Below are 14691 nucleotides of genomic sequence, written 5' to 3'. Positions count from 1 at the left end.
ATATAGTATAGAAAGCAGTTGGATGTGCATGTGTCATATGCTCTGTCACAATCAAAAGCAAACTATAGGAATCTTTTTTAGCCACAAAATAGGGAATTTTGTGCTTATTACAAATGCTATAAAATTTACTAGCACAAGTCAAAAAAAATCACTAGAGAAGTTCGGCGATATTGGAGACAATGGGTTTTAAATCACAGGCATACATAATTATGCCTAAGTTGACAGATCTGCACTGCAATGCAGAAATGCAAGCAATATTCCAACATCTGCACCAGAAGGCAGAGACTAGACATGATTCCAGAATAAAGGGCTCTTCAGCTCTTACCTGTTACCTGTGCAACAACTGCTTGGGAAATCCTCCGATTGGCAAGAAAGGCTTTGATTTCCTCTTTTATCACACTGCTGTCCCTCCTAACAAAAACAGAAGACAAGACCAACAATGTATGTTGAAGGTAGAAATCCTCATCTTTGCTAAAAGAAAGGTGAAGCAGAGAGGTGGGGAGAACACAGAAAGGACACAAAAATAAAGGGTAAACAGACCAAACTTGTGTGAAAATATGAAATTACAATGAACCAAGAAACACCAAATATTCAAGTCCTAAAACATCACACCATCAGACAGACGCTTTAGTGAAGACCACAATAGATATAAGTCTCATACCAGAGGATGGTTAATCGCATGCTCTGTATAATTCACATTAGGAACAAGGCTGTCATATGGTATATACAAAGTTTCATTACTGGGGAATGAATATATCTTACACAGACAGAAATCCTAGAAAAATAAAGAGCAACAACAACAAATTCAGTTGTGAGCAGATTGTGGGCTCGCATGTTAACTACACAACTGCATGAATAATGTTCATTTAAAAACCTTTAAAATGATTAAGGAAAAAGCAATCATCATTCTCACAACCATAAAAATGTTAGCCATTTGAAGAAAGGCTTGCTCTTTAACTTCTTTTCTTGTATAAACAAAAAATTTAAAGTGGGATCGGCTGAATATAAAGTTTTAGTATTAAAAAGGCATTTATACATTTTATATTATATAGAACAATACTTAAAACTACACAATATTCTGTGTCCTTGGGAATACATTATATACCTCATTTTTCCTCCACTAAAATGCCTGTTACAAATTTTTACTTAAAGACTCAACAAATTCTCAAAAGACCAGACATTCACAAAAATGACAATGAGTGGCAAGACTTCTGTTTTTCCACCAGAACAAGAATTAATAAACAAAAATTATAGTTAAACCCTTAAAACCGACCAATCTCTCTTTCAATGCTTTATTTTCAAAAGGATTACATAAAAAGAACAGTGGTTTCTGTTCAAGCTCAAAAGTAACATAGAATAGAGGTAACTTCTTATCTAACACAGGGGTCAGCAAATTACCACCTATGGGCTAATTCTAGCCTGCCACCTATTTTTATACAACCTATGAGCTAAGGATCATTTTCACAGATGGACATTTGCAATCAATTTGACAACAGAAAATGCTAAGGATAAACACACATTAAGCAAAATATTATCCCTCTCCCTGCAATTTCATTCTTCTGACTAGTAGGCCTATATTTTTAAAAACTGTACCCAATTATTCTTATTCTGTATTGACTTTTGTCAATAAAAATTTGTGGCTGTTTGTTTTCTGTCTTGTATATGTCTCTACATTATATCCTTTTTTTTTTTTTTTTTTTTTGAGACGGAGTCTCACTCTGTTGCCCGGGCTGGAGTGCAGTGGCGCGATCTCGGCTCACTGCAAGCTCCACCTCCCGGGCGCAAGCAATTTTCCTGCTTCAGCAACCTGAGTAGCTGGGGTTACGGGCATGCAGCACCACACCCGGCTAATTTTTGTATTTTTAGTAGAATCGGGGTTTCACCATGTTGGCTGGCCAGGCTGGTCTCGAACTTCTAACCTCAAGTGATCCTCCTGCCTTGGCTTCCCAAAGTGCTGGGAATACAGGCGTGAGCAGTAGCACCCAGCCTACGCCTCTTTATTATATCCTTAAATTTGCCTCTTGGGCACAAAGTCTAAAATTTTTACTATCTAGTCCTTTAGAGAAGAAGTTTGCTGACCCCTGATCTGAGACAAAGGATCACAAAACCTTAACAATTGTTTTGTGAAAGAACCACAAACTCTTTCTAGGGGTTCACATCTCTCTGTAGACTATTTGGAGAAACTGAAGTATCCTATCCAAAAACAATGAGTTGTGATTTAACTTGGATGAGGGATTTTAGCTCCCTGATGAGTAGTTGTTACATGCTCTGTTGAAAGGACTCTGTTGTAAGACCATGCTCCCTTTGGGGAATTCTGGAAAAAAACAGAGAGGTCATAGTGGTGAGTTTCCAATCTGTAGCTCTACAGTATACTGCTGATCTATCAGTTGGAAATCCTAATCAAAAATATTCCTAAAGGAAAAAATTAATCAGCTGCCTAATGCAGTAAAATTTCTCATACTGATCTAGATTCTGGTTAGATTCTTCCCAAAATGACTGTCTATATTTGAAATTTTTTTTTTCTTTTTTTTTTCGAGACAGAGCCTCACTCAGTCGCGCAGGCTGGAGTGCAGTAGCGCGATCTCGGCTCACTGCAAGCTCCGCCTCCCGGGTTCACTTCATTCTCCTGCCTCAGCCTCCCGAGTAGCTGGGACTACAGGCGCCCGCCATTACGCCCGGCTAATTTTTTTTTGTATTTTTTGTAGACACAGGGTTTCACCGTGTTAGCCAGGATGATCTCGATCTCCTGAACTCGTGATCCACCCATCTCAGCCTCCCAAAGTGCTGGGATTACAGGCGTGAGCCACCGCGCCCGGCCTGAAATATTTCTTTGAAAAATATGCATTCACATTTTATTTAAAAATTGTGTATATGAAAAAGAAAAAGGTACAAATAAATATATTTTAAAGTCAAACAAAATAACTGCTGACTAAAATGCAGGTAATGTAGAACAAAAGCTTTCAAATGTGCATCAATAATCAGTGTACAAGAGATAACTTCAGCACTATTTCAATTGGCTTATATAAATAAAACAAATCATTTGGTTTCTAATATAACTATAAAATTAATCTGAAAATTTTTAAATAAAGTATTGCATTTCTATATATAGAATGATCTTCTAGGAAAATGAAGCCGAATTTAAGAGAATATTTATTCAGGTTAAATAAAAAAATGTACATTTGTGGGGGAAAAGAATTAAATGGGTTTTTTGACTACTAATTTACATTGTCATTTAAATCAATTTATTTTAAATTAAATTCATCTAGACACTAAATCATACAGAAGAGATAACACTCAATTATTGAAAGAGGAAATATCCAGTTTGTAAATTATTCACAGCCTTGCAGCACGATATTATTAAGGACTGCACAAAACAGAAGGAATCCCAAAAATCTGTCAAACAGTAGCAATTCACATTTTTAGATATTTGACAAGTTTCTAAGTACCAATAATGTTTAAAAACATAGAAACAGCCAGGCACGGTGGGTCACGCCTGTAATCCCAAGACTTTGGGAAGCTGAGGCGGGTGGATCACTTGAGGTCAGGAGTTCAAGATCAGCCTGGCCAACATGGTGAGACCTCGTCTCTACCAAAAATATTTTTAAAATAGCTGGGTGTGGTGGCGTGCACCTGTAATCCCAGCTACTCAGGAGGCTGAGGCAGGAGAATCGCTTGAACCCCGGAGGCGGAGGTTGCAGTGAGCTGAAAACCTGCCACTGCACTCCAACATGGGTGACAAAGCGAGACTCCATCTCAAACAAAAAAAAAAAAAAAGAGAGAGAAAAGAAATAAAAAACTCTTCACTGTTTTACCAGAGAGCTTTTTCAAAAAGCAAAACAAAAGACTTAAAAGATAAGGTTGTGCATGGGCAAGTCATTTAACAAAGCTGCGCCCTGGCTGTATCATCTGATAAAATAAAAGCACTGGCCAGGTGCAGTGGCTCACTCCTGTAATCCCAGTTACTTGGGAGGCTGAGACAGGAAAATTGCTTGAAACCAGGAGGCGGATGCTGCAGTGAGCCAAGATTGCGCCACTGGGCAACAGAGTGAGACTCCATCTAACAACAACAACAAAAAGCATCAATACTCCCTTTACAAGGCTTTTAAAATTTGTCTCCTAGCAATGAAATTAAATATTGTGTGTATATATATGTCTGTAATACATAGAATCAAAAATTCATTGCAAAATTTTTTTTGAAATTGTAAAAATACTAAACATTGACTATTATTTTATGAAACTTCAGAAAGGTTCCCAAGAAAAGAAGAAACAAATCATCTGCTGTAATCATATAAGACCGAAGTAAACATCTGTACCAGGTACTTTTAGGTAGCATTAAAAGAGTTCTATACGCAAGCAATGATGTGTCATTTAGTTGGTTTCACTAGGTATTTTCAAAATACTAAATGCATTCTATTTTCATTGTGTCCAATTCTCTTAAGTATTTTTAAAAGTTCCATTCTAGTGGGTTAGCTTTGTTGTTCAAACTTTGACATCACCCCCGTCCCTCATTCTTTCTCATTCAGGCTTCTTTAGGGACCTGCTACTCCTATTGTCCTCATTGTAGTCTATGAAATCACCACTTTGGTAGTGTGAAAACTTCATTTACTCTAAATCTAATTCTCTCATCTTCTCCCACCCCTCACTTCCTCTCTTCATCTGCAATTTTACATCCTCCTTAAAAAGAATAAATCCCCTCCTTCCTCTCTTCTCTTATAAAATCTCACACTCTTCAAGATTTCTATGCCTCAAATCTTAGGGAATTAAAGTGAAGAGCAGGTTGATCTTGTCTTTGATTCCACAGCTTACTTACTTCAAGATAAGATACCCACCTGATTTGAAACTAACCAGTTCAAGTCCATGTCATTGCCTCCTACACCCTTTTTCAAATCATTGCCATGCTAGATTCATCTGGGTGATTTCCACACCAGGATGAAATTCTTCCTTCCCACCCTCCATTGCCATTATTTTTATAACTTGCTAAACTTTCACTGTTACTTACAGACCTTTCTTAGTATCTGGATGAATTCATCAGTAATGCCTGTTTGTGGAATCCCCTTTTACTAAGACACAATTTAACTGTCATCTATTCAAAGACGTTCTCCCTGATCTTCAAAGCTAAAAAAGGTCTCTTCTTGCAATGGCTAACTTTAACATTTCAATACTACTACTCACATGCTAATATATTACATGCTGTTCTGTATTATAGTTGTTCCTAATCTTGTCTTATCTCTCCTACTACCCTGTAAAGTCCTTAGTCCTTCAGCACAAAGATTGTGCCTTATTCATTTATGGGGTTTGCATATAATACAGCTTAATTTGTTCAATGAATGAACAATTCTGTAGTTGGAGATAAAAGGTTGTAAAATGGAAAGCCTGATCTAGATAATTTATAAAACAGCTTTAAATTTTTATTCTTAGATTAAAGCTTACCAAATCAGAAAGGAAAAGAATTATTTATAGTAGTTCGAAATGACATTGCTTCCTTTTCTAGAACAAAGAATAATAAAGACCACCTGTTTTAAAAATGATATGCTTTAAGATCTGCCATATTTTCACAGTTAATATACACTGCGCATTCTTTAGGATCTCTTAAAGGTAATCATCTATCTGAAAGACTTTCAGAGATGAAGCAACACCTGCCAGGACAGACTATTTCAAACTTGGAAAAATACAATGATGTACAAATTTCTTTCATGTTTGAATAAAACCTATTCCCATACATTTTCACCTATGGAGACAAAGTATAATTTTAAATTTTAAAAAATCACTCAAAAATAAAAGTTACTAAATATGTATCAATAACATAGTAACTGGAGATCATGACCATTTTGTCTTATCTACAGAAGATGCACATCCTACTTAGGCAAGTAAAATACTTAGCCTATAGATAACCAACTTAGAATAAAGCCTCAGTTTTATACAAAATACTAACATATCATAAAATTTAGTACATGGGTGGTTAAGAATAATATCCTTAATGTATGGCATTATTAATAAATTCTGATAAGCCTCATTTAAATTATTTCATAATATGTACATAAAACACACATTAGTATCTATATACTATTATATTAGCAGATATGTATACACACATACCCCTACACATATATTTATATATTAATAGATGCATTTTTAAACATTAAAACGTAAAATAGGTCTTTATTTTTGTCTTTAAAGTCCTCCCTAAAATGTTATATTCAACAATCTGTTAAATTCATATCGTAATTTACCTTTTTTTCAACCCTAACTCAAAAATGAAAAAAGTGAAAGTTACTTTCTCATTGTTTCTTAATGAGTTGATAAGGTGTACAATTATAACTTGATGAAGTTCTACAAAAAAATCTCCATTATGAGCTGGGCGCAGTGGCTCATGCCTGTAATCCCAGCACTTTGGGAGGCCAAGGTGGGCGGATCACTTGAGGCCAGGAGTTGGAGACCAGCCTCGTCAACATGGTGAAATCCCATCTCAACTAAAAATACAAAAATTACCTGGGGGTGGTTGTGCACGCTGTAATCCCAGCTACGAGGGAGACTGAGACATAAGAATTGCTTGAACCTGGGAGGTGGAGATTGCAGTGAGCCAAGATTGCACCACTGCACTCCAGCCTGGGTGACAGAGCGAGACTGTCTCAAAAAAAAAAAAAAAAAAAAAAAAAAAAAACTCCATTATATATCTCGAAATTATTAGGAGTGAAGTTTGTGAAGTCAATGAATTATAAGATTTTTAAAACTACATCTTGTGTATGAGTTGAGGAATGTGAACAAGCAAGAGGTGAAGCACACAGGTAGAAAAGGAGACAGGAAAGCATTCAGGTACCCAGGCTCCCCCACCAGAGACCACCACTTCCAACGGGCTATAATATCACCATTGCATCTAGTGATCAGCAAGGGCAGTATATTCCTAAAAGGGCACAGAATACTCAGAAAGATCCACTGCTCAAAATATTTCTCTAACATTCCACTAAATAAAAATTCATGTGGTAAGTGATTGTTTTGAAGCAGCAAATATCATGGGGGAGGGGGATGTGAAGCCCATTAAGGCAATTCATACTTTGTCTTATGTTAATTAACCACCTTTCCTAAAATCTTATTAAAATCTACAGACATGAAAAATTTATTTGGAGAGGCAATGTACACCAGTGACATATTGATAATAAAGACATAATTTAGGCTCTGCCACTTAATACTGAAGTTCTCTTGGGCAAAGTATTTAATTTTTGTGAATCTCAGTTTCTCTGATCAACCTCACATCATGGTTTTAATGATTATAAGTGACAATGTCATCCAATAAACTTTCCCACTGGTCCAAGGATTATTATTATCTACGACCTGAGAAGCGTGAGAGGGGGACACAATGGAGGAAAGCAGGAGTGCAGCAGTGGGTGAGGGTGCAATGGCAGAGAACCAGAGAGATCTAGAAGGGCCACTGAGACCCCAAGATAATCAGGAGAACCCAAAGGAGCAGTTCTAATAAAGAAGCAGAGAAATGGAAAAAGATAAAGTGTCCTGATTATGCGACAAGTGGTAATACATAAATACTGATAACAAAGTATAAACCTGTATATATTTCACAGGGAAACTGGAATGGGTGTAATTATGGGATTTAACTACAAATCCCAGTCATTGCTAAATAGGTTTTCATTTACTTTGAGCATATATTTGAATTAAAACATTATGCCAGCCTATGAGTTAAAAGTCAAGTTTTTAGACCTTTATTATTCCAGACAATCTTCTAGAGACTTTTACTAACGAGTTTTCCCATACTTCTTGTTAGTCTTATACACATTTAAGAATTAACTGTTATGTCAAAAGCTTATCAAAACTGATGAACAGCAACACCACCGAAAAAAACAGGTTGGCATCCTTTTTAAATTGTTGATATCCTCTCTACTCAGAATAATTAAAAGCTAATCTTGTTATGTTTCAATGAACGAAGTAACTTTTATTTGCCCAAATTGTTCTCCCTCTTAATCTTAACAACATTAAATTCAAAAGCAACACCTGAACTTTGGTCACCTACTTTAACACATGAAAAAGAATTCAAAGCCAAACTGATCTCTTATATTTTTAACTTTAAAAAAAAATTAGCTGGGCATGGTGGCACACGCCTGCAGTCCCAGCTACTCGGGAGGCTAAAGCAGGAGAATCACTTCAGCCCAGGAGGCGGAGGTTGCAGTGAGCCGAGATCGCACCACTGTACTTCAGCCTGGGTGACAGAGCAAGACTCCATCTCAAAAAACCAAACCAAACCAAACAATGACTTGTAACTGTAACTGCTGTATCAAATTATTCATTACAGGTATTAATATTATACTTTATTTATACTGTATCTGGAATCAAGATAAAATAGTTGATTTAGCACAGAATTTCATATAATAAAGTTGCACCTAAAAATAAATTCAGGACAGTCTGAAGGATATTTCAACATTGTGGTACTATTGGACAGATCTTCCATGTGGCAATATTATTATGTGTCACTATTATTCCATCTTGAAGTTTAAAAATCTTTAGGAAGAATTATAATGATACTTATAGGTACTATTTTTATTTCTGACAAATTCCTGTTACAGTTTCTTTCATAATCTACTGTAACTAATTTATCTGCAGGCTCTTTCCCTTCTACTGTAGTGGAAATCTACTGAAAACAATACCTTTATCATCTCTATTCCTAGAGGAGTTTTTACAAAACTCCTCAATTCCAACAAAAGTAAATAAACTAGTATGGAACTCAAAGTCTCCCAAAACCTGTATTGTCTCCTAATATATTATTCATATTACATTGTCTTACCCATCAGTAATTTTTATCAGACTGAAGACATGCCTTGCCTTTTCTACCCTTTACTGTTCCCTTAATTTTAAATAAAGTTCCTGTATTTTAAAAACAAATGCTATTCTTTACCATTTAGGTCAAGGTCACCCATTCATTAAACATATTAGGCCCTTAACATGTGCTAGGGAAAGTTCCAGATCCTGGAGGCACAATAATGGAAAACACATGGTGTTACCCTCAAAGTGTCCCAGGGTCCAGTGTGAAGCCTTTCCTAATTACCTCTGTTGAAAGCAGATTTCTTGTGGGCCGGGTGCAGTGGCTCATGCCTGTAATCCCAGCACTTTGGGAGGCCGAGGCAGGTGGATCACCTGAGATCAGGAGTTCGAGACCAGCCTGATCAACATGGAAAAACTCCGTCTCTACTAAAAATACAAAATAGCTCAGCATGGTGATGCATGCCTGTAACCCCAGCTACTCGGTAGGCTGAGACAGGAGAATCGCTTGAACCTGGGAGGCGGAGATTGTGGTGAGCCGAGACCACACCATTGCACTCCAGCCTGGGCATACAGAGCAAGACTCTGTCTCAAAAAAAAAAAAGTAGATTTCTTTTCTCAGTGTTTAAAACTCTAAGTTCTTACACTTATAAAAGACTGTGTGTGTGTGTGTGTGTCATCTATTGCTAAAATTAGAACCTATATAATAGGTACCCCAAATTATTTTCTTGATTGGAATGTTGAAGAAAAAAATTAAGAGTGTATATATTCTGATCAAGATAAAATTATCCCTCAGAAAAAGTACTTACAACAGATTTTTAAGGATTAGAATGTGTCTGTTAGTCAGAAATTAGCTATTAGGGTCATAGAGAAGATTAGTGTTTGATAAACAGAATGGAAAAGGCTTATCAAGCAGCAAAGAGAAAGGGCTGAAGTAAAGAAGAGAAAATTTAAATTAAAAACATAAAGCTTGAACTTTCTTTCTTTCATCTCCAAAGTTGGGAGGAGGAAGTTACAGTTCTTATAGCTAAGTAGCTGAAACGCAGCATACTACTTAAAAACAATCTAAGAATACAGACGTTTTTAGGGACTCTGAATAAGCAAAGTCACCAACCTCATTAATTCTTCCACTTTATCATCTACATCTAGGTCCTCTTCTGAGGCTTCAAAACTGTATGACCTCTGACCCATGCTGTTTGCATGGTAGCGAGCTGGTGACATCTTTCCATTGGATGTAGATAATCGCTCATTATTCTCCCTCCCATTTTGATTGGTAGTGCAAGGCTGTGGGGAAGTATCGTAACTGTTGCTAGGTGATGGGGACATTCCCGAATGCTGCGTCTGTGTGGAAGCTGTAGCTGTAGAGGAAGATGCTGGGACATTGTTGGTACTATTCCCATATGAACTTCCTCCATAGCTGGACCTTCTTCCAAACTTGTCACTATGCTCTTGATCAAGACGGTCCAAAGTTTCCAAGGCATGGAGAATTTCATGTTTAGTCATTCCAGTACGCCGAAGTCGCTGAAGCAGATCTATCTGCTCTATGGTAAATCTGGGTTCATCTGTATAATGAGACATGGTTTCCAGCAAACTAAAAAAAAAAAAAAAAAAAAAAAAAGATAAAAAGTCTCTTTATTGACAGTATCTACCAAAGCACATATTATAGAGAATGCTCAGAAGATACACTATTTCTACATAAGCTTCTTTATTGAAAATGAAGGTATGTCCCATGCTAGAATGATTGTGCCATGGCAAATGGATTGGTACAGATACTAAATGTATTAGTAGGTGAACATAGGTGTAACATAAAACCTAATTTCATATGGCATACAATTTACATTTTCCTCAATTTTGGTAAATATCAGAACTAAAATTTTAGTTATGTAAATAATACCAGAACAACAGATTAGGTACATGGAGTGCATTAAGCCCAGGCTACATGATAACTCAGAAGTGTTTTGCCCATCTCAAGTGTATTACTCTACATTACAGTATTAATGGAAAATTACTGAAAAAATAGTATTATATTATTTACCAAATATTAGCTAAACAGACCTAGGAATTCTCTACAACCTCATTTAGTGAAATAATTTGCTAAGCTAAGTCCAAGCAAATGCTAATAACCAGCAAAAATATTTAAGTGGAAAACAGAGGTACATTAAAAAAAAAATAAGCACCATTTCATTCACTACTTAGCAATTTCCTAAGTTTTCCATCTCTGGTAATGCATTCTCTCTTAATAGCTACCCTGAGAAATAGATCTTTCGTGGTTGTAGCCAAACAATGCTATTCATTTTTCTTAGGAAATTACTTTTACATGTTTCCTTTAACTAGCACAAGATACTGCAGCACATCAGAAAATGTTTTCTTAGGGTGAATAACAATTTTAAGAGAGTAGTCAAATACTGTAAAAATTCTCACAGCTTGAATTCCTTTGTTGTTGTTGTTGTTGTTGTTTTGGATACGGAGTTTCGCTCTTGTCACCCAGGCTGGAGTGCAGTGGCACAGTCTTGGCTCACTGCAACCTCCACCTCCTGGGTTCAAGCGATTCTCCTGCCTCAACCTCCTGAGTAGCTGGGATTACAGGCACCTGCCACCAAGCCTGGCTACTTTTATATTTTTAGTAGAGATGGGGTTTCAACATGTTGGCCAGGCTGGTCTCAAACTCCTGACCTCAGGTGATTTGCCCGCCTCGGCCTCCCAAAGTGCTGGGATTACAGGTGTGAGCCACCATGCTCGGCCTTGAATTCCTTTCTTATAAGACCTGACTTTCCCATTCAAGATTTTTTAAGGTTGTAATCTCTTTTACTTTGATATTTATTGTTCTAGTGCCAAATATAATGCATGGCATGCAGTAGGCTCTCAATAAGTGTTTGCAGATGGAAACAGATGTCAAGAAATTTCTTCATCTTTCTCAAACAAACATTACTCTGGGCCAGTGCCCTATAGCTATTGATGGTCTCACTGTTTCTTTGTCCTTCTACACGAAAACTTTATTAACAGTCACTTCTGGGCACTGGGTATGAGTTTCACATAACATAATCTCATCCAATTCTCACAGCAACTCCCTGTGGTAGATGTTCTTTATTCATTTCATTTTATGTTGATGGACTGCTTGTTGAGGAAACTAAAGCTCAGTGTAGTTTTGTACTTTACAAAAAATCTGAGTAAACAGTAGGAAAAAGATTTAAGCCTAGATCTTATTGACTCCAAAAGCACACATCATTCTCCTTTACAATACATTGCAGGACTTAACTGGAAACATATGATTTGGGACACAGGCTATTCTACTCCTTTAAGTCTCATTTAAAGCCATTTAGATAAAAATACTCTAATTACTGATGAACCTAAGGGTCCTAGTAATAGTTTTCTACATTTAAAATCCTTGCTCCATCTAGAATTTTTATTGACTTAACAAGTATAAAAAATTGGGGCTTTATTTCATCCTAAATGGACAGCTAGATGTCATATGTTTTTATTGAATATCTGTCTTCTCCTCCGATGTGAAATGCTGCCTTTATCATATACACAATTTCCATATGAATCTGCATTACCTTTGGATAGTCTATTCTATTTCACTGATTGTTTTATCTTTCAAATCCTTTTAAAAATAAGTAGGGAAAAATCTAGAACTGTAGATGAAATGTTCCTAGTTTTTAAAACAAGCTCATTAAAATAAAACAAAACCAAACACACACATTCTGTGGATCTAAACATGTTGCAGGCCATTTGTGCCCATGGGCCACAGTATGTGCTGTACACCTACAAATGTTACGGTCTGATTTCTTCCAATACTCACTTGTAACAAGTTAGCCATCATTTTAAAAAGATCTATTTTCATGATTATTATATTCCTTCTTGATGGCCTAAGTTCCCCCACAATACTTTGTAATGAAAAAAATTAAACATAAACATTATTATTTTCCCTTGAAAATGAGGTAGACCTGTTTGTTGCTATTTTCAATCTTCATGTTACCAAAGTATTTCATAAAGTGATCTTACTTTAGATGACTTCAATAACTGTTTTATTATATGGACAAAAATCCCCAATCATAGTATTTTCCTATAGTATTCATATCAGAGCAGTTAGTTATCTGTATACAGTTCTTCAAACCATTCCTTGTATGGAGCAGCACTCTGTATCAGCATAAAACAAAAGTAAATTATATGAATTTCACTTATTACTGAAAAGTATCCAGCCTAACACTCGAATTAGAATTGTCAAAACTATAGATTTCACAGCATATGAAACAATCTAATATTTTGGGTCATTTCAGATTCATTGACTATTAGAACCACTTTTATTCCAAGTCATAAAAGGTGAAACAATAGGCCACCTATTTACTTTGTCTGCCTAGAACACCTCATTGTTTTCAAGCACATGTTCTTGGGCTATCACTCGTAATACCCCACCTTCTGGCCAGTGGGGTGAGCACACAAGAAAGCCAAACCTTGCTCTCCCCATAATTTTCTAATCAGACGAGGGGAAAGATGAACAGTCACCATAACTGTTCAGTTGCAGGAAGATACTAGTCTGGTAAATTCCTCATTATACGGAAGCAGCTAGTTCACAGGAGGATGACGCAGACATACCAAGAAACGTAGAACAGAGCGATGGAGAAAGCTCTGCAGTGCTCACATCCCTTGTTTCAATAATCCCTAAGCCTCTGATACATCCCTGCTCTTCTTGCTGTTTTGTTTCATCAGAGAATACATTTTCCTTTATGTATCACCTTGTTCAAATTAGATGTCTGTGCCCTGCACTGAGAGTTCCCTAATGCAAACATAACCTAAAGCAAAATGATCCACAATTGCTAGAATGATCATTCGTATGATCACTACAAAGCAAAATGATTAAGAGCATAACAAACAGGATCAAAGCATGCATGTGACACTGAAGATACGATATTTTACTGAGAAAACGCTGAGACTAGAAGCTCTCCTGGATATTGAGAATAATGTTCCAATGTGTATTAATATAAACAAAGGCATATACTCTGGCATTTCACAATTTTATTTCTCATAATTTACCTAGTTTAAGCATATAATCATGAATTTATGGCAGTAAATGACCTACAAAGGTCATCTAAGTCCATGATATCAGCAATTCTTTTATAACAGAAAAAGATAACATGTAAGAATTGAATTAATTTTCTTATGCACAAGGATTGTTCAGAGGATAAGGAACATCTTTCACTTTAAATTACTAATCTGAATGCAGACTCAGGCCAACAATAATTGAAAAGGATGTGAGAAGAATTTCAACACTGTAATAACAGACAATGTTTAAGGCATAAAAGAACAATTAAATTCAGGAATTATGGCTCAGTTCATAAACTGATATTCTAAGAAAGTATCATACCATAAGACAATAATAACTTTTCACAATACATTTTATCCTGACTTGAATATGTACCTAAACCCTTCTTGGATAAGGCATGAGGTCCAGAATATACTTTCATAAGCTAAATTCTACAGACATGTAGAGCAAAGAAGATTAAAGCATTCACAAATAATTAATCTTGAAATCACAGAGGTAAAAAGGACATTACTATCTTACTTGTAAAGCACTAACAGTAAAATTTTACTGGATAACAGCTTTTTCTTCAGCTCAATTCTGCTGTCTTTATTTTTATTATCTAGAATGACTAGGCAAAATAGGTTAGTTTTGTTTTGCATACATGATATTTACTGCATGCTAATTTAACACACTCTAGAGTCAATCACAATATTTTTATCAGAGAGAGAACTCTCCATCCTCTCAGGAATGTCACCTCATGTCAAACTGCATATGTGAGTTACTGTCACAACTACTGGACTTCAAAATACATATACACTCAAGACCTTAACAGACACTTTGGGAGCTTAGGCTGTGGCAGGGCTACTCTGTCAGCAGCTTCTCCAAAACCAGAGAGCTCAGGCTGCAAC

General features: G+C 36.2%; 1 protein-coding gene across 21 annotated transcripts in view; it reads right to left on the bottom strand.

The window, feature by feature from the left end:
- The window catches only part of HMBOX1 (homeobox containing 1), a 175269-nt gene that overhangs the window by 84556 nt on the left and 76022 nt on the right, over positions 1-14691 (bottom strand). For all 21 annotated transcript variants that reach the window (XM_054499506.2, XM_054499509.2, XM_054499511.2 and 18 more), the window contains 2 exons: positions 9878-10354; positions 326-411 (listed from right to left, as the gene is read on the bottom strand). In XM_054499506.2, coding sequence (XP_054355481.1) covers positions 326-411; positions 9878-10354 — 563 coding nt within the window. The remainder of the gene's footprint in view (positions 1-325; positions 412-9877; positions 10355-14691) is intronic.

This window comes from Pongo pygmaeus, chromosome 7, assembly GCF_028885625.2.
Source record: "Pongo pygmaeus isolate AG05252 chromosome 7, NHGRI_mPonPyg2-v2.0_pri, whole genome shotgun sequence".
In the NCBI taxonomy this organism is placed as follows: Eukaryota; Metazoa; Chordata; class Mammalia; order Primates; family Hominidae; genus Pongo; species Pongo pygmaeus.
The sequence above is the reverse complement of the archived record's forward strand: the minus strand, read 5'-3'. Positions and strand labels throughout refer to the sequence as shown.